Genomic DNA, 26,797 nt, shown 5'->3' with positions numbered 1-26,797 from the left:
CCTCCTCAGGCTGCTGTTTCGAGTTCTCCACAACACCCTCCACTCCTCTGCTGCTCTGAGATCAGCTCAGATGGACAAAGACTCAGAGAGGTATCGCAGGAGGATGCAGCGCTGGAACACGAGTCGCTCCCCGGCCAACAGAGTGCCTGTTTGTGCGGATAACCCCGGTCTGGATCCAAACACAGCCTCGGTTGTTTCCTGACCTCCTTTAACACACAGAGTCAGAGAGCTGCAGGTCCAATCACTACCACCTCTATAGGTGACCAAGACTTCACTCGTATTTATCGTCTGCTGAAGCTCTGTGTAAGCCTGAGTAGCTTCAAGAAAAATCAGACATGTTTGACTTCTGAGGAATCTGAACATTAAAATACCTCACTGTGCCTTTATGGGAACAGAACCAGGGAAACACCTGAGATAGAGACTTCAGTTTCAGAGTCCATTCACACAGGTATGACTTCAGACTGGACTCCACTTTGATTCCACGTTCAGGACTTGTGCTCAGTAGTTTTGTTTTTATTGTTGACGTTTTAAAATCATTAGAAAAGTATCCTTCATTCCCATCAGAAGAAACTTTTGGCATCAGCACATCACTCAGAGCAGCTTCACACCGTAGATGATACCTGCGCTGGCCGCCAAGTATCGTTTTTACCTTTTGACCTTTTAAGATCACCATCCTTAACCATTAAACACAAACAGTAATACTTCAGGGGCCTCAGGGTTTGCCTCATGAACAGCGTACTGTTGGTTTCTGTGTGTTGATTTGAGTTGTGTTATGGTGTTGCAGAAGCATGAGAGCACAGAAGGAGCTGAACACGCAGACATGCACACAGCGCTGACTCCGCTGGCCCTGTCCCGTCTCTGTATTCCTTCTGTTACGACCTCCTCAGCTAGCGCAGGAGGGGACCGCTTCATCCCCACTTACGCTTCATAGAAACATGACCTGCTGAACCTGCTGCAGAAGCCAACAGAGATGGAGAGAGTGTTTGGTGCATCCTCCCGTCAGACAGGCACGGACCACTTTTCTGCCAGGACTACTTCGTCGTAACTTTGCCGGCACATTCCCTCCACCCCCCCTCGGTTCTGTTTATGTTGCTAAGCTGTCTGCAGTCCTCCAGGCTTCAGCCTCAGTATATCATTCATCAACGATTACATCAAAACCCTTCATGCCATTTTTAACCTAACCCCACCCTGCCATAGTTTTTGGTAGTTTTAAACTTCACTGAAGCCAAATGTTGCATGATGTCCTCAGTCTTGATGCCATGAATTTTTCGCTGCCTGAATTAGCGACATGCTACAGAACACGTATAAACCATAGGTACATACAGGCTAACGTTAACCCTGCTAGAATTATTCCTCCCACAAATGCTGTGAATGAACAAGCTTATTGTAAACATTTTTTTCTGTGATATTTCAATCCTACTAATAAAGTGGGAAACTTCAAATTCAATATGCTGGGTGTGAAAGCTCGAGAGTGACCAAGGGGGCTTAGGGACGGGCCAGCTGATTACTGTACAGCGTCCCATGTTAGATATGAACTCTGATACAGCGTTCAGCACTGTTATGTAGCGGTCTGCTGCTTTATAGCATTAGCTCCTGCCTACCCATGTTCTAGTTATGTTCTACCTATGTTCTACCTGTGTTCTACCTGTGTTCTACCTATGTTCTACCCATGTTCTACCTGTGTTCTACCCATGTTCTACCTGTGTTCTACCCATGTTCTACCCATGTTCTACCTGTGTTCTACCTGTGTTCTACCCATGTTCTACCTATGTTCTACCCATGTTCTACCTATGTTCTACCCATGTTCTACCCATGTTCTAGTTATGTTCTACCCATGTTCTACCCATGTTCTAGTTATGTTCTACCCATGTTCAACCCATGTTCTAGTTATGTTCTACCCATGTTCTAGTTATGTTCTACCCATGTTCTACCCATGTTCTAGTTATGTTCTACCCATGTTCAACCCATGTTCTAGTTATGTTCTACCCATGTTCTACCTATGTTCTACCCATGTTCTACCTACGTTCCACCTATGTTCTACCCATGTTCTACCTATGTTCTACCCATGTTCTACCTATGTTCTACCTGTGTTCTAGCCATGTTCTACCCATGTTCTACCTATGTTCTACCCATGTTCTACCTACGTTCCACCTATGTTCTACCCATGTTCTACCTACGTGCTACCTATGTTCTAACAGAGCTTGCTTATTTCTAACACTGTACCTCAAATGCAGCAGCTTCACCTGCTGCATGAACCTGATGGTGTTGAAATCTGGCGCTTGCTTTTCGTTGTCATTAGGACATATTCTGCGTTTAAAGAGGACTGGAGGGGAGTTTCCTATAAAGGCATAAGCCTTGTGAAGTGCTGCAGTAAGTCTGTCTCAACTACTAGCACAGGCTGAGCTCAGCTACCGTATTATAGCTAGTAGATGTGCAAACACATGCAGGGAACACACGGTGCTGAGAAAGCCGCTCAGCATGAAAACTGCAGACCCTCAGTGGTAAAATAAGACTGAACGTCAGCGGCAGCAACAGTTCACATTTGTGGTGGCGTTAAACATCAGTGCTGTAACACTCAGGTATAGATCTTAGTATCGTGTTTTTTTTTCTTAAGATCATTCATCTGCTACACTTTTAGAGGTCACATATGCAAAATACACTTTTCAGGCTTTTCTAACAATAATATGGGCCCCTCTCAGCTGGCCACACCCATTAAGCCACATCCATTTCCTGAGAGGGGCGGAGTCAGACAGCTCAGTAACATTTACACCACAGAAACAGCTGGTTCTGAGCAGGGCTGAAACAGAGGGGTTTTTAGACATGCAAACATCAATACTGGAGTGTTTTTACAGAAACAAACTCCACAGGCATGTCTAAGGGACCTCTGAGAACGTTATAAACTTGTCTTAAAGGGTTAAATATGGGACCTTTAACAATCTCCTGCTGGAACCATCGTCACTCTGAGGTAGCTGAAGCTGCTAATCAGTGAGTGTGTGTGCAGGTGTGTCACATGGACCGTTTGTGGACGCATGTATAGCTTTGGTTTGTTGCATCTGCTATTCACTCACTTAAAAATTAACAGACATGAGATGTCACATGTAGAGGTGAAGGTGTAACAGTCGGCACCAGAGACAACGATGGCTGATAAACCAAGTCCACAGTTCTCCACATCTTTCTGATGAGTCGTCACTGCACAGAGACAAACATGTCTGTCAAACCAGCTGGGGACGATAAATTCTATTTTTTCAACTGACATTTAAACCTGTAAAAATCTTTTCATCAGCTGCTGTAACAACATCTACAAACACAGTCGACTGAAAGTCACCAGTTAACACACTAACGAATTAAACCAATACACCAGGAGCGTTACGTTCATCCATGGAGGAAAACGATGATCTGACCACTAGTGTTCAGTCTGAGCTGATCTGTTGTTAACTATTGATGCTTATGTTATTAGTGTGAAGCTCAGAATTACCACCATATTCACTCTGTAGTTCACATCCCACACATCAGGTTGTGGCCTCTCCATCATGTCCTCCAGTAGCTTACATCACATATGGGCAAGTATATCCACAGTTGTATCCACGATGCAGCAGGACACACGTGCAAACTCAGGGTGGAACAGAGAGCATATCTCTGGAATAACTGGATGTATCCATGACGCTGTTCAGCTTGTTTTTTATCACAGGGTAGATGCCTCTCAGCCAAAACTCTGGGTTTAGTTATCTTTATAAAAGATTTGACTTGGACTTGCTGCTGCCCTCAAAGACTTGAGATCTGACTTGGATTTCCGTCTTTGTGAGATTACTATTATTTCCAGACATGTGGGTTGAAACCATGAGGGAGTCATCCCTCTTTGCTTGTTTCAGCGTCAATGAACGAGGCTCTGAGTCCTGATGTAGTCTGTTGAATTCATGCACACAAACAGAGCTGAGCTGCGATCACTGCTGCTGAATCAGATCAGGTTAAATTCTCAGATATGGTTTTTCAAAAATCAGCACTCTCGTTCTGTCTTTATTTTGCAATGTTGGCATCTTCCTGCAGGTGGCGACAAATCAGCCTGTTGAATTTATTTTCAGATGAGATTTAGAAAATGAAGAGAAGGGCTGCTTGTGTTGTTCTCTGGTGAATGTAAAGTGCCTGTGCGTCCTCTAAACTGGCATGTCTTTAAATCAGGACTGTGTGAGGTTAAACCCTGGAGTGTGTAGTGAATGTGTTTACAGATTTGATCATGTTTTATCGAGCGGCCTGGTTTGTGTTTACCTGCTCTGGTGCAGGTAGATGAAAGATTAATCTCTGAGTCATACTGACTCCATTTTTGATCCTTTATATTTATTCGCTGTCGTCCACATTCTCTAACAGCAGCGGTTTGGGTCTGGACGTGAATGATGTGATGAAGACGAGCTGTTTTTATGTTCCTCTGAGCACGTCTGTGTACCAAACCAGCCAATAACATGAATTTACTCCTAAAGCCTTAACTTTGATGCAGCACTGTCAGACGTCAGCCTTTCAGCAGAAGCCTGTGCAGTCACTGATGGAGATTTTTATTTAGTTTAATGACTTTTTTAATGAATGTATGATACACGTCTGTTTCTTTGTTCTTTTAAAGACAATGCAATAAACAGGATGTTCAAATCTTCTGTGTTCACATTACTCACTAAATGTTTTTCAGTGCTGTTCAGTTCCAGATTCACAGAACCACTGATGCTGAGCGCACATTTAGAAACTGGATCCTGTGCCAGTTGAACTTTTTATTTTTCCTTTGCAGATGGTGTGGAGGATTATTTCAGTATACAAAACAAGAAAAAAAGGAAACATTTCAGAGCTACATAAATCTGACAGATTATAAAATGGCAATTTCTCTAAACTGACACCATCAATGATCCTTCAGGCATTTCAGTCGTTCCTACAGAGCGAGCGCTTAGAATAAAGGTGAATAAAGACAATGTGACAAGAAGAATAGAGAAATATTTAAAAGTTTTCTTACTTTTATCCTCATTTTGTCTTGCCTTTATTTCCATAGGTCTGTTTTTAACTCAGCTTATTCCCTTTTTAGTTTGGAGCACTATGGTCTCTCTGTCATAGTCTGTCCTGTAAAAACCAAAAATAAAATAAGGTTACCTCAACACAGAGATAACCATGTATGAGACAAAAAATCAATACATCTAAATCAGCACTGCTGTGATCATTTCTAAAAATATATATCAATGTGAATAATTGATAGTGACCAATTAAATGTCCACAAACTTCAGAATTAATCATCTAGTTTATAATAAATAGGCTACTGAGTGATATATCAGTCATACTGCCGTCCACATGACCATACAGTGATGAGAGGCTCAGAACAGCGGGAGTGTGCGCCACCCTGTGGCCATTCAAACAAACAGCAGTCTACCAAACAAACCAGCCTGTTTCTAAATAAAGCACTAAAGTAGGTACTGTTGTCACAATAATAATGTTGTTGGTGTTTGGTGGATTTGATGAATAACGGCTGAAGAGTAGACATATTAGCATTGAAACCATTTATTTAACCACACTGGCTGACCTGTGACTGATGCTGGTGGAAGAATGGGATTCCTCCCACAGCAGTGTGTGACCATACTGGTGCTCTGCTGCTCATCCCACACATGCATGTTCTTACAAATGTGGCTCCATTTAAAGGTGAATAAACTAAACTAAAGGCTTTCCAACAGTAAAAGATTTATTACCAAGAACCCTTTTGTTCCCTCCTCCTATTTCCCACCCTCTGGACTCCTTCAGTGCAAAAAACTGCCATTAAATCATCACATCAATATGTTTTTCTGTTTTTATTCATGAATGTCTTAAACAACTTCAGATCTGCTCAAAACTACCAAACATTAAATCATTCTCAGGATTTTAACCATTTAAATGCCAGTTTAAAGTTAATTATTATTTCTTAGAAAAACACAAAATAATAATTTTCCACATGCTAGCAGAGAGGGGGCTTTTTAGTAGAGTCTTAGACATTTAGCAACAACACAGCCAAAATGACAGTAAAAGTAACTTAAAAAAACACAAAAGTTGAGAAAAATGTAGAAAAATGCCAGAGGAGGTCTAAGAGTTAAGGTCATGCTGCAGCATCTCACTCAGATTTAAATCTTTGACTCCTAAACTTTATTTTTAATGATTTTAAAGTCGTGTGTTTCTGACCCTCCTCACCTCAGACCAGGATGGGTAGGCTGGCTTCCCCCTAAATAAATGAGACTGGCTGTACCCTAACGGTGCAGTAGGCCCCCCTCAGTACCCGGCCTTAGCTCCACAGTCCGGACCCTCCGTGTTGTAAATAGTCTGAAGCTTTAAACAACTTTAGTTTTGTAATGTCAAAGCTGATTGGTGAGAGCCAAACCTGCAGCTAACTCCACGTGAGCGTTAATCCTCGCTGCTGCAGCCTTGCCGACTGTGTTTGGTACAAAATGCCTCCTAATAATGTGGATGGGGGAGCGGTGGTATGTAATAATCCCCCTGACCCCCCCCCCAACAACCACAGCCTACAGGTCTGAGCTACCAGGAGCATTCTGCATCTCTTTTCTGTCAGCTTTTTCAGTCACACCGCCGTTTCACCATCCAGCATTTCTTTGTTTTGTCTGCAGAGAGATGGGGCCAGACTCTGGAGTCAACATTTCAGACGTTCCTTATGGGGGGAAGAGTGCTTTCACCCAGCTGGAGCACAACATCGTGGCTGGATATCTCCTCACTGCAGGTAAGAAGAACCCATGCTGGTCTCAATCCAGTTTCATGTGTTTATTAGTCCACATGTTCTGTTTCAGTAGCAGCCATGTTCCTGTAGGTCCGCATTTATTCACTGGAAGGACAAATGTAGTCAAGGCAGCATGAAAACCATCTGCAGTTTAGAGGTTAGACTTTTACATAAGGAGTCAAAAGAGAATATTCAGGCTAGTAAAGATGAAACATGAACAAAGCTACAGGGCATTAACTGCTAATGACCCAGAAAATCCCTGGTCTGTGTCCGCTTTAAAACACTCATAAAAAAAATACACACTGATTTAAAAAAAAACAACAATTAATGAGGAGGACTGAGTGGATTTAAATGAATAAATGTAAAATATTTATCTTAACTAGTCTTTTTAAATGAATAAATGTAAAATATTTATCTTAACTAGTCTTTTTAAATAAATTAATGCAAAATATTTATCTTAACTAGTCTTTTTAAATGAATTAATGCAAAATATTTATCTTAACTACTCTTTTTAAATGAATAAATGTAAAATATTTATCTTAACTAGTCTTTTTAAATAAATTAATGCAAAATATTTATCTTAACTAGTCTTTTTAAATGAATTAATGCAAAATATTTATCTTAACTACTCTTTTTAAATGAATAAATTTAAAATATTTATCTTAACTAGTCTTTTTAAATAAATTAATGTAAAATATTTATCTTAACTACTCTTTTTAAATGAATAAATGTAAAATATTTATCTTAACTAGTCTTTTTAAATAAATTAATGCAAAATATTTATCTTAACTAGTCTTTTTAAATGAATTAATGCAAAATATTTATCTTAACTACTCTTTTTAAATGAATAAATTTAAAATATTTATCTTAACTAGTCTTTTTAAATGAATTAATGCAAAATATTTATCTTAACTACTCTTTTTAAATGAATAAATGTAAAATATTTATCTTAACTAGTCTTTTTAAATAAATTAATGCAAAATATTTATCTTAACTAGTCTTTTTAAATAAATTAATGCAAAATATTTATCTTAACTAGTCTTTTTAAATAAATTAATGCAAAATATTTATCTTAACTAGTCTTTTTAAATAAATTAATGCAAAATATTTATCTTAACTACTCTTTTTAAATAAATTAATGCAAAATATTTATCTTAACTAGTCTTTTTAAATAAATTAATGCAAAATATTTATCTGAACTACTCTTTTTAGATAAATTAATGTAAAATATTTATCTTAACTAGTCTTTTTAGATAAATTAATGTAAAATATTTATCATAACTAGTCTTTTTAAATGAATTAATGTAAAATATTTATCTTAACTAGTCTTTTTAAATGAATTAATGTAAAATATTTATCTTAACTACTCTTTTTAGATAAATTAATGTAAAATATTTATCTGAACTACTCTTTTTAGATAAATTAATGTAAAATATTTATCTTAACTAGTCTTTTTAGATAAATTAATGTAAAATATTTATCATAACTAGTCTTTTTAAATGAATTAATGTAAAATATTTATCTTAACTAGTCTTTTTAAATGGATAAATTTAAAATATTTATCTTAACTAGTCTTTTTAAATAAATTAATGTAAAATATTTATCTTAACTACTCTTTTTAGATAAATTAATGCAAAATATTTATCTGAACTGCTCTTTTTAGATAAATTAATGTAAAATATTTATCTTAACTAGTCTTTTTAAATGAATTAATGTAAAATATTTATCTTAACTAGTCTTTATAGATAAATCAATGCAAAATATTTATCTTAACTAGTCTTTTTAAATAAATTAATGCAAAATATTTATCTTAACTAGTCTTTTTAAATGAATTAATGCAAAATATTTATCTTAACTAGTCTTTTTAAATAAATTAATGTAAAATATTTATCTTAACTACTCTTTTTAAATGAATAAATGTAAAATATTTATCTTAACTAGTCTTTTTAAATAAATTAATGCAAAATATTTATCTTAACTAGTCTTTTTAAATGAATTAATGCAAAATATTTATCTTAACTAGTCTTTTTAAATAAATTAATGTAAAATATTTATCTTAACTAGTCTTTTTAAATAAATTAATGTAAAATATTTATCTTAACTAGTCTTTTTAAATAAATTAATGCAAAATATTTATCTTAACTAGTCTTTTTAAATGAATTAATGCAAAATATTTATCTTAACTACTCTTTTTAAATGAATAAATTTAAAATATTTATCTTAACTAGTCTTTTTAAATAAATTAATGCAAAATATTTATCTTAACTAGTCTTTTTAAATAAATTAATGCAAAATATTTATCTTAACTAGTCTTTTTAAATGAATAAATTTAAAATATTTATCTTAACTAGTCTTTTTAAATAAATTAATGCAAAATATTTATCTTAACTAGTCTTTTTAAATGAATTAATGCAAAATATTTATCTGAACTACTCTTTTTAAATGAATTAATGCAAAATATTTATCTGAACTACTCTTTTTAAATGAATTAATGCAAAATATTTATCTTAACTAGTCTTTTTAAATAAATTAATGCAAAATATTTATCTTAACTAGTCTTTTTAAATAAATTAATGCAAAATATTTATCTTAACTAGTCTTTTTAAATAAATTAATGCAAAATATTTATCTTAACTACTCTTTTTAAATAAATTAATGCAAAATATTTATCTTAACTAGTCTTTTTAAATAAATTAATGCAAAATATTTATCTGAACTACTCTTTTTAGATAAATTAATGTAAAATATTTATCTTAACTAGTCTTTTTAGATAAATTAATGTAAAATATTTATCATAACTAGTCTTTTTAAATGAATTAATGTAAAATATTTATCTTAACTAGTCTTTTTAAATGAATTAATGTAAAATATTTATCTTAACTAGTCTTTTTAGATAAATTAATGTAAAATATTTATCATAACTAGTCTTTTTAAATGAATTAATGTAAAATATTTATCTTAACTAGTCTTTTTAAATGGATAAATTTAAAATATTTATCTTAACTAGTCTTTTTAAATAAATTAATGTAAAATATTTATCTTAACTACTCTTTTTAGATAAATTAATGCAAAATATTTATCTGAACTGCTCTTTTTAGATAAATTAATGTAAAATATTTATCTTAACTAGTCTTTTTAAATGAATTAATGTAAAATATTTATCTTAACTAGTCTTTATAGATAAATCAATGCAAAATATTTATCTTAACTAGTCTTTTTAAATAAATTAATGCAAAATATTTATCTTAACTAGTCTTTTTAAATAAATTAATGCAAAATATTTATCTTAACTAGTCTTTTTAAATAAATTAATGCAAAATATTTGTCTTAACTAGTCTTTTTAAATAAATTAATGTAAAATATTTATCTTAACTAGTCTTTTTAGATAAATTAATGCAAAATATTTATCTTAACTAGTCTTTTTAAATAAATTAATGCAAAATATTTATCTTAACTAGTCTTTTTAAATGAATAAATGTAAAATATTTATCTTAACTACTCTTTTTAAATGAATAAATGTAAAATATTTATCTTAACTAATCTTTTTAAATAAATTAATGCAAAATATTTATCTTAACTAGTCTTTTTAAATAAATTAATGCAAAATATTTATCTTAACTAGTCTTTTTAAATGAATAAATTTAAAATATTTATCTTAACTAGTCTTTTTAAATGAATTAATGCAAAATATTCATCTTAACTAGTCTTTTAAACAAATTAATGTAAAATATTTATCTTAACTACTCTTTTTAAATGAATTAATGCAAAATATTCATCTTAACTAGTCTTTTTAAATAAATTAATGCAAAATATTTATCTGAACTACTCTTTTTAAATGAATTAATGCAAAATATTCATCTTAACTAGTCTTTTTAAATAAATTAATGTAAAATATTTATCTTAACTACTCTTTTTAAATAAATTAATGCAAAATATTTATCTGAACTACTCTTTTTAAATGAATTAATGCAAAATATTCATCTTAACTAGTCTTTTTAAATAAATTAATGTAAAATATTTATCTTAACTACTCTTTTTAAATAAATTAATGCAAAATATTTATCTTAACTACTCTTTTTAAATAAATTAATGCAAAATATTTATCTTAACTACTCTTTTTAAATAAATTAATGCAAAATATTCATCTTAACTAGTCTTTTTAAATAAATTAATGCAAAATATTTATCTTAACTAGTCTTTTTAAATAAATTAATGCAAAATATTTATCTTAACTAGTCTTTTTAAATAAATTAATGCAAAATATTTATCTTAACTAGTCTTTTTAAATAAATTAATGCAAAATATTTATCTTAACTAGTCTTTTTAAATAAATTAATGCAAAATATTTATCTTAACTAGTCTTTTTAAATGAATAAATTTAAAATATTTATCTTAACTACTCTTTTTAAATAAATTAATGTAAAATATTTATCATAACTAGTCTTTTTAAATAAATTAATGCAAAATATTTATCTTAACTAGTCTTTTTAAATAAATTAATGCAAAATATTCATCTTAACTAGTCTTTTTAAATAAATTAATGCAAAATATTTATCTGAACTACTCTTTTTAAATGAATTAATGCAAAATATTCATCTTAACTAGTCTTTTTAAATAAATTAATGCAAAATATTTATCTTAACTAGTCTTTTTAAATGAATTAATGCAAAATATTTATCTTAACTAGTCTTTTTAAATAAATTAATGTAAAATATTTATCTTAACTACTCTTTTTAAATAAATTAATGCAAAATATTTATCTTAACTAGTCTTTTTAAATGAATAAATTTAAAATATTTATCTTAACTAGTCTTTTTAAATAAATTAATGTAAAATATTTATCATAACTAGTCTTTTTAGATAAATTAATGTAAAATATTAATCTTAACTAGTCTTTTTAAATAAATTAATGCAAAATATTTATCTTAACTAGTCTTTTTAAATAAATTAATGCAAAATATTTATCTTAACTAGTCTTTTTAAATGAATTAATGCAAAATATTTATCTTAACTAGTCTTTTTAAATAAATTAATGCAAAATATTTATCTTAACTACTCTTTTTAAATGAATTAATGCAAAATATTTATCTTAACTAGTCTTTTTAAATAAATTAATGTAAAATATTAATCTTAACTAGTCTTTTTAAATAAATTAATGCAAAATATTTATCTTAACTAGTCTTTTTAAATAAATTAATGTAAAATATTTATCTTAACTACTCTTTTTAAATAAATTAATGCAAAATATTTATCTTAACTAGTCTTTTTAAATGAATAAATGTAAAATATTAATCTTAACTAGTCTTTTTGAATAAATTAATGTAAAATATTTATCTTAACTAGTCTTTTTAAATAAATTAATGTAAAATATTTATCTTAACTACTCTTTTTAAATAAATTAATGCAAAATATTCATCTTAACTAGTCTTTTTAAATGAATAAATGTAAAATATTTATCTTAACTAGTCTTTTTAAATAAATTAATGCAAAATATTTATCTTAACTACTCTTTTTAAATGAATTAATGTAAAATATTTATCTTAACTAGTCTTTTTAGATAAATTAATGTAAAATATTTATCTGAACTACTCTTTTTAGATAAATTAATGTAAATTATTAATCTTAACCAGTCTTTTTAAATAAATTAATGCAAAATATTTATCTTAACTAGTCTTTTTAAATGAATTAATGTAAAATATTTATCTTAACTAGTCTTTTTAAACAAATTAATGTAAAATATTTATCTTAACTAGTCTTTTTAAATAAATTAATGCAAAATATTTATCTTAACTAGTCTTTTTAAATAAATTAATGCAAAATATTTATCTTAACTAGTCTTTTTAAATAAATTAATGCAAAATATTTATCTTAACTAGTCTTTTTAAATAAATTAATGCAAAATATTTATCTTAACTAGTCTTTTTAAATGAATAAATTTAAAATATTTATCTTAACTAGTCTTTTTAAATAAATTAATGTAAAATATTTATCATAACTAGTCTTTTTAGATAAATTAATGTAAAATATTAATCTTAACTAGTCTTTTTAAATAAATTAATGCAAAATATTTATCTTAACTAGTCTTTTTAAATAAATTAATGCAAAATATTTATCTTAACTAGTCTTTTTAAATGAATTAATGCAAAATATTTATCTTAACTAGTCTTTTTAAATAAATTAATGTAAAATATTTATCTTAACTAGTCTTTTTAAATGAATTAATGCAAAATATTTATCTTAACTAGTCTTTTTAAATAAATTAATGTAAAATATTTATCTTAACTACTCTTTTTAAATAAATTAATGCAAAATATTTATCTTAACTAGTCTTTTTAAATGAATAAATTTAAAATATTTATCTTAACTAGTCTTTTTAAATAAATTAATGTAAAATATTTATCATAACTAGTCTTTTTAGATAAATTAATGTAAAATATTAATCTTAACTAGTCTTTTTAAATAAATTAATGCAAAATATTTATCTTAACTAGTCTTTTTAAATAAATTAATGCAAAATATTTATCTTAACTAGTCTTTTTAAATGAATTAATGCAAAATATTTATCTTAACTAGTCTTTTTAAATAAATTAATGCAAAATATTTATCTTAACTACTCTTTTTAAATGAATTAATGCAAAATATTTATCTTAACTAGTCTTTTTAAATAAATTAATGCAAAATATTTATCTTAACTAGTCTTTTTAAATAAATTAATGTAAAATATTAATCTTAACTAGTCTTTTTAAATAAATTAATGTAAAATATTTATCTTAACTACTCTTTTTAAATAAATTAATGCAAAATATTTATCTTAACTACTCTTTTTAAATAAATTAATGTAAAATATTAATCTTAACTAGTCTTTTTAAATAAATTAATGTAAAATATTTATCTTAACTACTCTTTTTAAATAAATTAATGCAAAATATTTATCTTAACTACTCTTTTTAAATAAATTAATGCAAAATATTCATCTTAACTAGTCTTTTTAAATGAATAAATGTAAAATATTTATCTTAACTAGTCTTTTTAAATGAATTAATGCAAAATATTTATCTTAACTAGTCTTTTTAAATGAATTAATGTAAAATATTTATCTTAACTAGTCTTTTTAGATAAATTAATTTAAAATATTTATCTGAACTACTCTTTTTAGATAAATTAATGTAAATTATTAATCTTAACCAGTCTTTTTAAATAAATTAATGCAAAATATTTATCTTAACTAGTCTTTTTAAATGAATTAATGTAAAATATTTATCTTAACTAGTCTTTTTAAACAAATTAATGTAAAATATTTATCTTAACTAGTCTTTTTAAACAAATTAATGTAAAATATTTATCTCTAACATGCAGTGGATTAGATTTTTAAGCAGCCTGGAGACATTACTTCACATAAAAATTAGATTTTCTTTACAGCATGAAAACAAAGGCCATTTAAAGAGCCTTTATCCCCTCAATTTTCTTTAATCACCTGTTTATTCATAAGATTTATGTTTTTATAAATGTGAGCCTTTAAAAGTGTTTATATTGGTCCTCATTACAGATAATTAAAGGAGCCTTTAAAAGTGTTTATATTGATCCTCATTACAGACAATTAAAGTCAACTTTAAAAGTGTTTATATTGGTCCTCATTACAGATAATTAAAGGAGCCTTTAAAAGTGTTTATATTGGTCCTCATTACAGATAATTAAAGTCAACTTTAAAAGTGTTTATATTGGTCCTCATTACAGATAATTAAAGGAGCCTTTAAAAGTGTTTATATTGGTCCTCATTACAGATAATTAAAGGAGCCTTTAAAAGTGTTTATATTGGTCCTCATTACAGACAATTAAAGGAGCCTTTAAAAGTGTTTATATTGGTCCTCATTACAGACAATTAAAGGAGCCTTTAAAAGTGTTTATATTGGTCCTCATTACAGATAATTAAAGGAGCCTTTAAAAGTGTTTATATTGGTCCTCATTACAGATAATTAAAGTCAACTTTAAAAGTGTTTATATTGGTCCTCATTACAGATAATTAAAGGAGCCTTTAAAAGTGTTTATATTGGTCCTCATTACAGATAATTAAAGGAGCCTTTAAAAGTGTTTATATTGGTCCTCATTACAGACAATTAAAGGAGCCTTTAAAAGTGTTTATATTGGTCCTCATTACAGACAATTAAAGGAGCCTTTAAAAGTGTTTATATTGGTCCTCATTACAGACAATTAAAGTAGACTTTAAAAGTGTTTATATTGGTCCTCATTACAGACAATTAAAGGAGCCTTTAAAAGTGTTTATATTGGTCCTCATTACAGACAATTAAAGGAGCCTTTAAAAGTGTTTATATTGGTCCTCATTACAGATAATTAAAGGAGCCTTTAAAAGTGTTTATATTGGTCCTCATTACAGACAATTAAAGTCAACTTTAAAAGTGTTTATATTGGTCCTCATTACAGATAATTAAAGGAGCCTTTAAAAGTGTTTATATTGGTCCTCATTACAGACAATTAAAGTCAACTTTAAAAGTGTTTATATTGGTCCTCATTACAGATAATTAAAGGAGCCTTTAAAAGTGTTTATATTGATCCTCATTACAGATAATTAAAGGAGCCTTTAAAAGTGTTTATATTGGTCCTCATTACAGATAATTAAAGGAGCCTTTAAAAGTGTTTATATTGGTCCTCATTACAGACAATTAAAGGAGCCTTTAAAAGTGTTTATATTGGTCCTCATTACAGATAATTAAAGGAGCCTTTAAAAGTGTTTATATTGGTCCTCATTACAGATAATTAAAGGAGCCTTTAAAAGTGTTTATATTGGTCCTCATTACAGACAATTAAAGTCAACTTTAAAAGTGTTTATATTGGTCCTCATTACAGATAATTAAAGGAGCCTTTAAAAGTGTTTATATTGGTCCTCATTACAGATAATTAAAGGAGCCTTTAAAAGTGTTTATATTGGTCCTCATTACAGATAATTAAAGGAGCCTTTAAAAGTGTTTATATTGGTCCTCATTACAGATAATTAAAGGAGCCTTTAAAAGTGTTTATATTGGTCCTCATTACAGATAATTAAAGGAGCCTTTAAAAGTGTTTATATTGGTCCTCATTACAGACAATTAAAGTCAACTTTAAAAGTGTTTATATTGGTCCTCATTACAGATAATTAAAGGAGCCTTTAAAAGTGTTTATATTGGTCCTCATTACAGATAATTAAAGGCCTTTAAAAGTGTTTATATTGGTCCTCATTACAGATAATTAAAGGAGCCTTTAAAAGTGTTTATATTGGTCCTCATTACAGACAATTAAAGTCAACTTTAAAAGTGTTTATATTGATCCTCATTACAGATAATTAAAGGAGCCTTTAAAAGTGTTTATATTGGTCCTCATTACAGACAATTAAAGGAGCCTTTAAAAGTGTTTATATTGGTCCTCATTACAGATAATTAAAGGAGCCTTTAAAAGTGTTTATATTGGTCCTCATTACAGACAATTAAAGGAGCCTTTAAAAGTGTTTATATTGGTCCTCATTACAGACAATTAAAGGAGCCTTTAAAAGTGTTTATATTGGTCCTCATTACAGATAATTAAAGGAGCCTTTAAAAGTGTTTATATTGGTCCTCATTACAGACAATTAAAGTCAACTTTAAAAGTGTTTATATTGGTCCTCATTACAGATAATTAAAGGAGCCTTTAAAAGTGTTTATATTGGTCCTCATTACAGACAATTAAAGTCAACTTTAAAAGTGTTTATATTGGTCCTCATTACAGATAATTAAAGGAGCCTTTAAAAGTGTTTATATTGATCCTCATTACAGATAATTAAAGGAGCCTTTAAAAGTGTTTATATTGGTCCTCATTACAGATAATTAAAGAGCCTTTAAAAGTGTTTATATTGGTCCTCATTACAGACAATTAAAGGAGCCTTTAAAAGTGTTTATATTGGTCCTCATTACAGATAATTAAAGGAGCCTTTAAAAGTGTTTATATTGGTCCTCATTACAGATAATTAAAGGAGCCTTTAAAAGTGTTTATATTGGTCCTCATTACAGACAATTAAAGTCAACTTTAAAAGTGTTTATATTGGTCCTCATTACAGATAATTAAAGGAGCCTTTAAAAGTGTTTATATTGGTCCTCATTACAGATAATTAAAGGAGCCTTTAAAAGTGTTTATATTGGTCCTCATTACAGATAATTAAAGGAGCCTTTAAAAGTGTTTATATTGGTCCTCATTACAGACGATTAAAGGAGCCTTTAAAAGTGTTTATATTGGTCCTCATTACAGATAATTAAAGGAGCCTTTAAAAGTGTTTATATTGGTCCTCATTACAGACAATTAAAGTCAACTTTAAAAGTGTTTATATTGGTCCTCATTACAGATAATTAAAGGAGCCTTTAAAAGTGTTTATATTGGTCCTCATTACAGATAATTAAAGGAGCCTTTAAAAGTGTTTATATTGGTCCTCATTACAGATAATTAAAGGAGCCTTTAAAAGTGTTTATATTGGTCCTCATTACAGACAATTAAAGTCAACTTTAAAAGTGTTTATATTGATCCTCATTACAGATAATTAAAGGAGCCTTTAAAAGTGTTTATATTGGTCCTCATTACAGACAATTAAAGGAGCCTTTAAAAGTGTTTATATTGGTCCTCATTACAGATAATTAAAGGAGCCTTTAAAAGTGTTTATATTGGTCCTCATTACAGACAATTAAAGTCAACTTTAAAAGTGTTTATATTGGTCCTCATTACAGATAATTAAAGGAGACTTTAAAAGTGTTTATATTGATCCTCATTACAGACAATTAAAGTCAACTTTAAAAGTGTTTATATTGGTCCTCATTACAGATAATTAAAGGAGCCTTTAAAAGTGTTTATATTGGTCCTCATTACAGATAAATATAGGAGACTTTAAAATTGTGGGATATTTAACAGACAGAGCTGCAGTGAGAATCTGTGGTCTCCTCTGACAAGAGCAAACATGGAGTCGTCCTCATACCAAGGAGATGGTAGCTGATGAAGAAGACGCTCTGTGCATTCTTTAGGAGCAGCTAGAGTCACAGCTGATAACTAAACTAAAACAACAATCCAACAGGAACAGGACCAAGCAGGTATACCTGCACACCCCGCCCATGCCCATATAAAGGCACGAGCCTGCAGGGCGGTGTGCAACCACAGAAGCTACACAAGAGTGACAACAGCAGAACAGCCATGCCAGTAATGCCTTGGCCTAAACAATGCTTCTGGAAGTGAAACCCTAAAATAATAATTGAATTATATTCAGTCAGTTTGAGTATTTAACATCTGCTGCTGTTCAGACAACATTGGCATCACAACTGTCCTGCATTACGCTAGAATAAGAAATGATGTATTCAAGATAAAATAAAAACAGCTAAATGGTCATTTTTCTGAAAATGATTCTGACTTCATGTAAACCCACATTTATTTAAAAAATGGACTCTGTTAAATACCTGTGTGAGGGAATACTCTCTCTCCAGCTGTCCTGGTGAGCGAGCAAGAAGGGAGCAGCAGGCGCTGAATCATCAATCATCCATTTAAATGACTTGGACTTAAAATCAAAGCTGCTCCAGAAAATATAGACAGATGAAAGTTTGAGCGTCAGTCTGCAGACGTGATCAGAACGTGAACACCAGTTCCTGTTTTAATGAGTGAGAGATTCTGACTACATCCACCTGTCTCTACAGGTTAGGGTTCTCCACACTGACTACTTTTCTGTCTCCCATCATCATGATAAAGTCTAACATTATGTTCTGTAGGTGAGTGACGGGGATTCATCTTTAAATCCCCTTCATCACTGCCATCATAGTGTGGCCGTGCATTTTAACAACACTGACCACAGACTGTGGAAAGAACTGGAACCCTGTGTGACGTCAGCCGTCTGCTGACAAAAGGTGGACTCAAACGGCTCCTAAAACCGATCTGTGGAGGCCTCCATACTGAAATCACGGTCTCAACCCAACTTTGGATCAACCTAACGGCCCGCCCACGAAGCTATATTTCCTGTCAGCTAGCTAGCATTCTGGTTGACAGAAACATAGTTATCTGTCAATCAAATGACAGCCAATCAGAGTGCAGTGAAGTTTTTCCTGAATATAATCTAAACCACTGTGGTACAAAAAATCCACCCCATGTACCCAGAGAGCACATGAAGACACTAGCCAAGGAGACACGTTTGGTTTCTGAACCAGGCTGTAAACCAGTTTATTCCTAGTGTAGAACCAGGCTGTAAACCAGTTTATTCCTAGTGTAGAACCAGGCTGTAAACCAGTTTATTCCTAGTGTAGAACCAGGCTGTAAACCAGTTTATTCCTAGTGTAGAACCAGGCTGTAAACCAGTTTATTTCAAGTGAAGAACCAGGCTGTAAACCAGTTTATTTCTAGTGAAGAACCAGGCTGTAAACCAGTTTATTTCTAGTGTAGAACCAGGCTGTAAACCAGTTTATTTCTAGTGTAGAACCAGGCTGTAAACCAGTTTATTCCTAGTGTAGAACCAGGCTGTAAACCAGTTTATTTCTAGTGAAGAACCAGGCTGTAAACCAGTTTATTTCTAGTGAAGAACCAGGCTGTAAACCAGTTTATTTCTAGTGTAAAACCAGGCTGTAAACCAGTTTATTCCTAGTGTAGAACCAGGCTGTAAACCAGTTTATTCCTAGTATAGAACCAGGCTGTAAACCAGTTTATTCCTAGTGTAGAACCAGGCTGTAAACCAGTTTATTCCTAGTGTAGAACCAGGCTGTAAACCAGTTTATTTCTAGTGTAAAACCAGGCTGTAAACCAGTTTATTTCTAGTGTTTAACCAGGCTGTAAACCAGTTTATTCCTAGTGTAGAACCAGGCTGTAAACCAGTTTATTCCTAGTGTTTAACCAGGCTGTAAACCAGTTTATTTCTAGTGTAAAACCAGGCTGTAAAGCAGTTTATTTCTAGTGTAAAACCAGGCTGTAAACCAGTTTATTTCTAGTGTAGCACCAGGCTGTAAACCAGTTTATTCCTAGTGAAGAACCAGGCTGTAAACCAGTTTATTTCTAGTGAAGAACCAGGCTGTAAACCAGTTTATTCCTAGTGTAAAACCAGGCTGTAAACCAGTTTATTCCTAGTGTAAAACCAGGCTGTAAACCAGTTTATTCCTAGTGTAGAACCAGGCTGTAAACCAGTTTATTCCTAGTGTAGAACCAGGCTGTAAACCAGTTTATTCCTAGTGTAGAACCAGGCTGTAAACCAGTTTATTCCTAGTGTAGAACCAGGCTGTAAACCAGTTTATTTCTAGTGTAAAACCAGGCTGTAAACCAGTTTATTTCTAGTGTTTAACCAGGCTGTAAACCAGTTTATTTCTAGTGTAAAATCAGGCAGTAAACCAGTTTATTCCTAGTGTAGAACCAGGCTGTAAACCAGTTTATTCCTAGTGTAGAACCAGGCTGTAAACCAGTTTATTCCTAGTGTAGAACCAGGCTGTAAACCAGTTTATTTCTAGTATAAAACCAGGCTGTAAACCAGTTTATTTCTAGTGTAAAACCAGGCTGTAAACCAGTTTATTTCTAGTGTTTAACCAGGCTGTAAACCAGTTTATTTCTAGTGTAAAACCAGGCTGTAGGGGGGGGCGCTAGCGAGCCGAGCATGGAGTAGGACGTGTTCTTTCGAGCTCCTGCCGAATCGATAATATTTGCTTTAAAAAGCGGCTTTTTCATGTGAGGACTAGTCAGAAAGTTTGTAGACACCAATGTCTGTACACTAGAACTCGAATTATCCGAGCAAAGTGGTCCCGAATGGCGGAAAAGCTCCAACAATTCAAATACAGCGGCAATGCTCCAAGGCCTACTACACGAACCACGAGACTGAGCACGCAGACACCTGGTTACTCACACCAACCCTCATCACCACCAGCTAAAACTACAGAGATGACCGCTGAAGAAATTAAAGCCAGCATCTTATCTTCGCTACGAGGAGAGCTGTCAAAAATCATAAGAGATGAACTGAAAAATGCTCTCGCAGAAGATTTTGATGCGCTCAAGGAGAGTTAAAAGCAGTCCGGTCGGAAATTGCTAACAACACTACAGCTTTTCGGTCGGAGATGGACCGCATGCTAACGGACATTCAGGACATGAAGGGCGGATTATCTACGTGGTCGGACGAGGTAGAGTCGTTACGAACTTCGGTAACCAGCCTTCAAAGTCAGATGGTAACTCTAAGAGATCGCTGTGAAGATATGGAGGGCAGAATGAGACGTTGTAATATCCGGATAGTTGGCATCGATGAGCAGCCAGGCTCCAGCTCACCTGAAGCTGTCTCCGCAGCCATAAAGACAGCGCTACAAATGGACCGGGACATAAAGATCGACCGCTCGCACCGTACCCTCGCGCCCAGAAAGCCCGGAGACCGAGAAAGACCAAGGGTGATCATCGCTAAATTACACTATGATGGGGACGCCGTTGAGATCCTGAGAAGAGCCCGGGATAAAGCTCCTTGACCTACAATGGAAAGCGGATTGCCATCTACCCGACTACACCCCGGCGTTGCCAAAGCCAGAGCCGCATTCACGGACATACACGGAAAGCACTACGAGGACGGAAAGGGGTTCGCTTTGGACTACTTTTCCCAGCAAGGCTCAGGATTTACTAAAACGTAGAAAAGGAGTTTCTTGATCCTCGAAAAGCTATGGACTATGTCCAGAAGGTTGTTATTCCAGCTACAGAGCCTGAGAATTGAGCATATCTCTTGGTATGTTGGTGCAATATAGAGGTAACACATTGCTTAATGTTGTGCTAAGGAGTCATTTTGCTTTCTTTTATGTATATCTCAGTCTCAGAGAGAGGTGTGTTTAATATCCAGCGTATTTGATTTAATGATAACCCCTTTCAGAGTATCAGCGAGGCACTGATTGTCCTTTCATCAATGCTTTTACTGCCTATGTCATGTTTTTTTGTAAATGACAAAGTGAAAAGGACACTATACACATCCCTGCTATTATGATTTGGTTCTGCGTACTCTCTAGAGGGCTGGTCTGCCATAAAGGGCTGTTTGATGTGGACAGTTATACGGTTCGGCAGGGGCTGAATTGATCAGCGAGAACCTGCTTTTTATTTTTACCTTAGCACTGCCCCAGCACAGTCAAATTTAATCAGATTGTGCACATTGCTGCTTATCTTGTGGCCCGGGACTAGATCCCACTATTTTATTGCAAGCTAAATATTGCTTCATAAGTTCCTGTGTTTTCTGTGTTCTGATCCCTATGTTCCTTTGGGATCCTGCGTTAAACATAAAAACAACAAAAGTATCACATTTTTTATCAAACAAAGTCTTTGCTTTTGTTAAGAAATTCTGGTACAGCTGTATTAAGTATTTAGGGGGTTACCTCTCTTCGCAGTCACCTAATTACCAAAAAATTTACACTTGCAGTCATGACCCAGGTGCAGAATTTTTCTCTCCGCAACCCACCTCTTCCAGCTTCAGACTTTGGAGTATAAAAGACTATCTTGTAGACAACAAGTAATGGACACACTAAATGTGGTAAGCTATAATGTTAAGGGTCTTCATAGTCCTGTAAAGAGAAAAAAAATTCTACATCAGTTGAAACAATTAAATTGCCAAATTGCATTTCTACAGGAGACCCACCTTTCTGATGGAGAACATGAAAAGTTGAAAAAGTCATGGGCAGATAAAGTTTACTATTCTTCACATCGGTCGGGGAGGAGGAGGGGAGTATCCATACTTATACACAGACAAGTTAACTTCACACAAACGTTGATACATAAAGATAAGGAGGGGAGATATGTCCTGGTTAACGGATTAATTGATGGGATAGAGGTATCTTTTCTTAATGTATACGCACCCAATGAAGATGAACCCAGCTTCATCAGGATATTGTTTAATGTAATAACCCAATACAGCATTAGACTGCTTTTAATGGGCGGCGATTTTAATTGCATCATGTCTCAGCTAATGGATCGCCAACCTGCCTCTAGAACACCTTTGTCAAAAATGAGCAAAATGCTTAAATACCTGTCCAAAGAATCAGAACTTCTAGACGTATGGAGAAGCAAATTCCCAAGAAATAAAGACTTTACATTCTACTCAAGCAGACATTTATCATACTCAAGGATTGATTATTTTTCACTCCTAGAAGAGATCTGCATAGGATAGTAGATATTGAAATATTGCCTATTACTATTTCAGATCATACACCTATTAAATTAAAGTGGGATATAGGTTATAGATCCAATTCTAAACAATGGAGACTTAATGCTTCATTATTAAACGATAAAGAATTCATAACTTTCATAACAGCTGAGCTTAAAGAATACTTAAATATTAACACTTCATGTGAAACATCACCTCTTATACTGTGGGATTGTGCCAAAGCATACATTAGGGGCCGGATTATTTCATTTGCGTACTAGGAAGCGAAAAAGGAGGCCAAACAACGAAATTGGAGGAAAAAATAAAAGAGTTGGAAAATAAACACAAACAATGCCCACTAACTAATATAAATGATCTGAAGGCAGCTCGTAGAGAACTTAACAGTTTACTATCAGAAAAAATAGAGGGAACCTTAAGGTTTACAAACCAAAGATATTACGAACATGGGAACAAGTCAAGTAGATTACTAGCATTTAGATTGAGAAAACAACAGTCGTCAAACATGGTTCAAAAAATCAAAACACAAGGCACCTTTGTTACAAAACCAGATAGAATAGCAGAGTCTTTTGCTGAATTCTACGAATCCTTGTATAAAAATACAAACACCTGCTCAGATGATAACAAACTGAAGGAATTTCTTAAAAATATTAAACTTACTGAATTGACTGAACCAACAGTTAAGAAATTGGATGAGCCAATTATGGAATGGGAGATTAAGCAAGTAATTTCAACTTTAAAAAACAATAAAAGTCCGGGACCTGATGGCTATACCAATGAGTTTTATAAAACATTCAGTCATCTATTATCCCCCCTTTTACTGAAAGCATATCATCATGCATTAGAGTCTAAAACCATGGCACCATCATGGAGAGAGGCAAATATAGTGGTCATACATAAAGAGGGTAAAGATCCTACTGAATGTCAATCTTATAGACCAATTTCACTGCTAAACACTGATTTACGCATACTGACTGCAATTTTGGCCAGACGAGTTAATCAAATAATTACTCAAATTATTCACCCGGACCAAACGGGGTTCATCACTGGAAGATATTATGGGGATAATGTTAGACGGCTGTTAAATATAATATCCCATCAAAAGGATATAAAGTCAGATTCTGTTATAATTTCTTTAGATGCCCAGAAGGCCTTCGATTGTGTGTCATGGAAATTTTTAGTGCAAACATTACAACGTTTTAGATTTGGACCTAACTTTATAAATTGGATACAAACATTGTATTCTTCACCTCAAGCTTCTGTGAAAGTTAATGGTTTTGTGTCAAAGAGATTTACATTAGAGCGTGGATGTCGGCAGGGCTGCTCTTTATCACCCCTGCTTTTGCTATCTGTATAGAACCACTAGCCCAGCTAATCCGAGATGATGACAATGTAAAAGGTATTGTAATAGATAAGGAAGTGCATAAACTATCTCTCTATGCAGATGACGTGATATTGTATTTGACAGAACCTTCATTAACAATTCCATATGTAAAGGGGCTCATCTCTAAATTTGGGTATTATTCGGGATACAAAGTAAATGTGGATAAAACAGAGGCACTGGATATAAATAATAAAACTTCTCAAAGTGTAAAAATCAAAGTGGTTTTAGGTGGCCTGTTAAAGGTATAAAATACCTTGGTATATTTATCCCCCCATCTTTATTGAATTTATATGATGCTAATTATAGTAAACTAATTCGTTGTATTAATAATGATTTAGAAAGATGGTCTATGCTCCCCCTCTCTCTCTTGGGTCGTATTGAAAGTGTTCGCATGAATGTTCTGCCCAGACTGCTTTATTTATTTCAGATGCTACCTGTAGAAATTCCAAGATCTTCATTTGACCACCTGGATAAATTAATTTCAAAATTTATCTGGCAAAGAAAGCGTCCTAGAATTAGGCTTAAAACTTTGCAGTTAAGTAAGTCAGACGGGGGTCTTAAACTCCCAAACCTGAAGTACTATTTCTGGGCTGCTCAAATGAGGCCTCTGATAGTATGGATGCTAAATGACACAAATACTCGCTGGATTAATATCGAGAAAAGTATGTGCCCAGAGCCTTTACATATTTTGCCTTTCTTAGATGCTCCTGTAAAAGAATTAGTACATTGGACCAAAATTACTATCAGAATCTGGAACAAAATAAAGGTAGCCTTTGGCTTGCCTAAATGCATATCATCATTAACAAGTATTGGTCTTATGAAGACCTTTACACCAAATAATTTAGATGATGGCTTCAAAAGGTGGTCAGAGTATGGGTTGTCTTATCTGCATCAACTATTTGATGTGGGTGATCTTAAAACATTTGAACAACTGAAAAATGAATTTGATCTTCCCAGGACAAATTTTTTCAGGTACTTGCAGTTAAGAACCTTTGTAAAAACACAAAAGGAGCTGGATAAACTCATAAAACCTACCCCTTTAGAAAAGTTTCTTATTCTAATACAAAGGGAAGGAAAACAATAAGAAAATAATCTGTAAATTATATGATATATTTCTGCTGTAAGCAGTTCTTTGGAGGTGAGGCGGAGATGGGAGGCGGAAATAAATATAACATTATCGGAAGATGATTGGAAGGAAGTGTGTACTGAAGCACATTTAGTTACAAACTCAAACACGTGGAGGGAATTTAAATGGAAAATGATCATTAGATTTTTAGGACTCAGATTTGACTTCAAAATGTTTCAGACACAGTCCAGCTCCTGTTGGAGAAACTGTGGAGCACACGTTGCCAATTACACTCATATATTTTGGACATGTCCTAAACTCTGTCTGTTTTGGAGGGAGATATTTGATGCATTAAAGGAAATTTTTCAACAGGACATTCCACAGGATCCCAGAGTAGCACTGCTAGGGGTCACACCCGGGGGTCTGAATGGGAGATCCAAAAAATACTTGTTAAACATACTATTTACAGCAGCCCTTAAGTGTATAACCATAAGATGGATGAAACCAGACCCACCCACTTATAATATATGGATGCAAAAAGTCTGGGATATCTATCAAATGGAACAAATCACTTACCTATTAAGACTCCAAAAGACATTTTTACCTCACGTTGGAAACCTGTTATGGCTTTACTTTTACAGTAAAGATGCAGTTTCTTTGTACCGATCCATTGTATGTCGCGTGCTACTCTGCTTTACAATCATTGTGCCATATTATTTTAAATTTAATACTGCACCTTACACCTGGACTTTCTAGATTATGATATGTGATGAGGGGTTTCCTTTTATTTTCGTTTTGTTTTGTTTGTTTGACTAAAAGGGATTCTACTCTTCTTTATTGTTTAATTTTACTCATATGCTTAAGTGCACAGGTGTGCATTTATGGTTATAAGTATATGCTCTTGAGTAGGTGTGTCTGGCTGCATATATACATATGTTTATGTTTGACCATTTCTTTAAATCTTTTATTTCTCTTTTTCTTTGTTTATTCCATAAGGAATTGATTAATGTGATGGGTACTAATACTATACAGCTGGAAGAGAAGGACATGTCTATATTGTACTGTTGTTGATTGAAAAATAAATAAAAAATAAGTTCCAAAAAAAAAAAAAACCAGGCTGTAAACCAGTTTATTCCTATTGTAGAACCAGGCTGTAAACCAGTTTATTTCCAGTGTTTAACCAGGCTGTAAACCAGTTTATTTCCAGTGTAAAACCAGGCTGTAAAACAGTTTATGTCTAGTGTAAAACCAGGCTGTAAACCAGTTTATTTCCAGTGTTTAACCAGGCTGTAAACCAGTTTATTTCCAGTGTTTAACCAGGCTGTAAACCAGTTTATTTCCAGTGTTTAACCAGGCTGTAAACCAGTTTATATCTAGTGTAAAACCAGGCTGTAAACCAGTTTTTATCTAGTGTAAAACCAGGCTGTAAACCAGTTTATTTCCAGTGTAAAACCAGGCTGTCAACCAGTTTATTTCCAGTGTAAAACCAGGCTG

The 26,797-nt window shown here is 32.4% G+C and overlaps 2 protein-coding genes across 3 annotated transcripts in view; both read left to right on the top strand.

Moving 5' to 3' along the window:
- The window catches only part of atp10d (ATPase phospholipid transporting 10D), a 71,079-nt gene extending 66,499 nt beyond the window's left edge, over positions 1-4,580 (top strand). For both annotated transcript variants that reach the window (XM_041812921.1, XM_041812920.1), the window contains exon 23: positions 10-4,580. In XM_041812921.1, the coding sequence (XP_041668855.1) occupies positions 10-202 (193 nt within the window). In that variant the 3' untranslated portion in view covers positions 203-4,580. The remainder of the gene's footprint in view (positions 1-9) is intronic.
- A 2,035-nt stretch (positions 4,581-6,615) lies between these two features.
- The window catches only part of rrh (retinal pigment epithelium-derived rhodopsin homolog), a 33,972-nt gene continuing 13,790 nt past the window's right edge, over positions 6,616-26,797 (top strand). Inside the window, exon 1 of the mRNA XM_041812155.1 lies at positions 6,616-6,721. Coding sequence (XP_041668089.1) covers positions 6,616-6,721 — 106 coding nt within the window. The remainder of the gene's footprint in view (positions 6,722-26,797) is intronic.

Source organism: Cheilinus undulatus, linkage group 18, assembly GCF_018320785.1.
Source record: "Cheilinus undulatus linkage group 18, ASM1832078v1, whole genome shotgun sequence".
In the NCBI taxonomy this organism is placed as follows: domain Eukaryota; kingdom Metazoa; phylum Chordata; class Actinopteri; order Labriformes; family Labridae; genus Cheilinus; species Cheilinus undulatus.
Note: the sequence above shows the minus strand (reverse complement) of the source record. Positions and strands in the feature narration are given on the sequence as shown.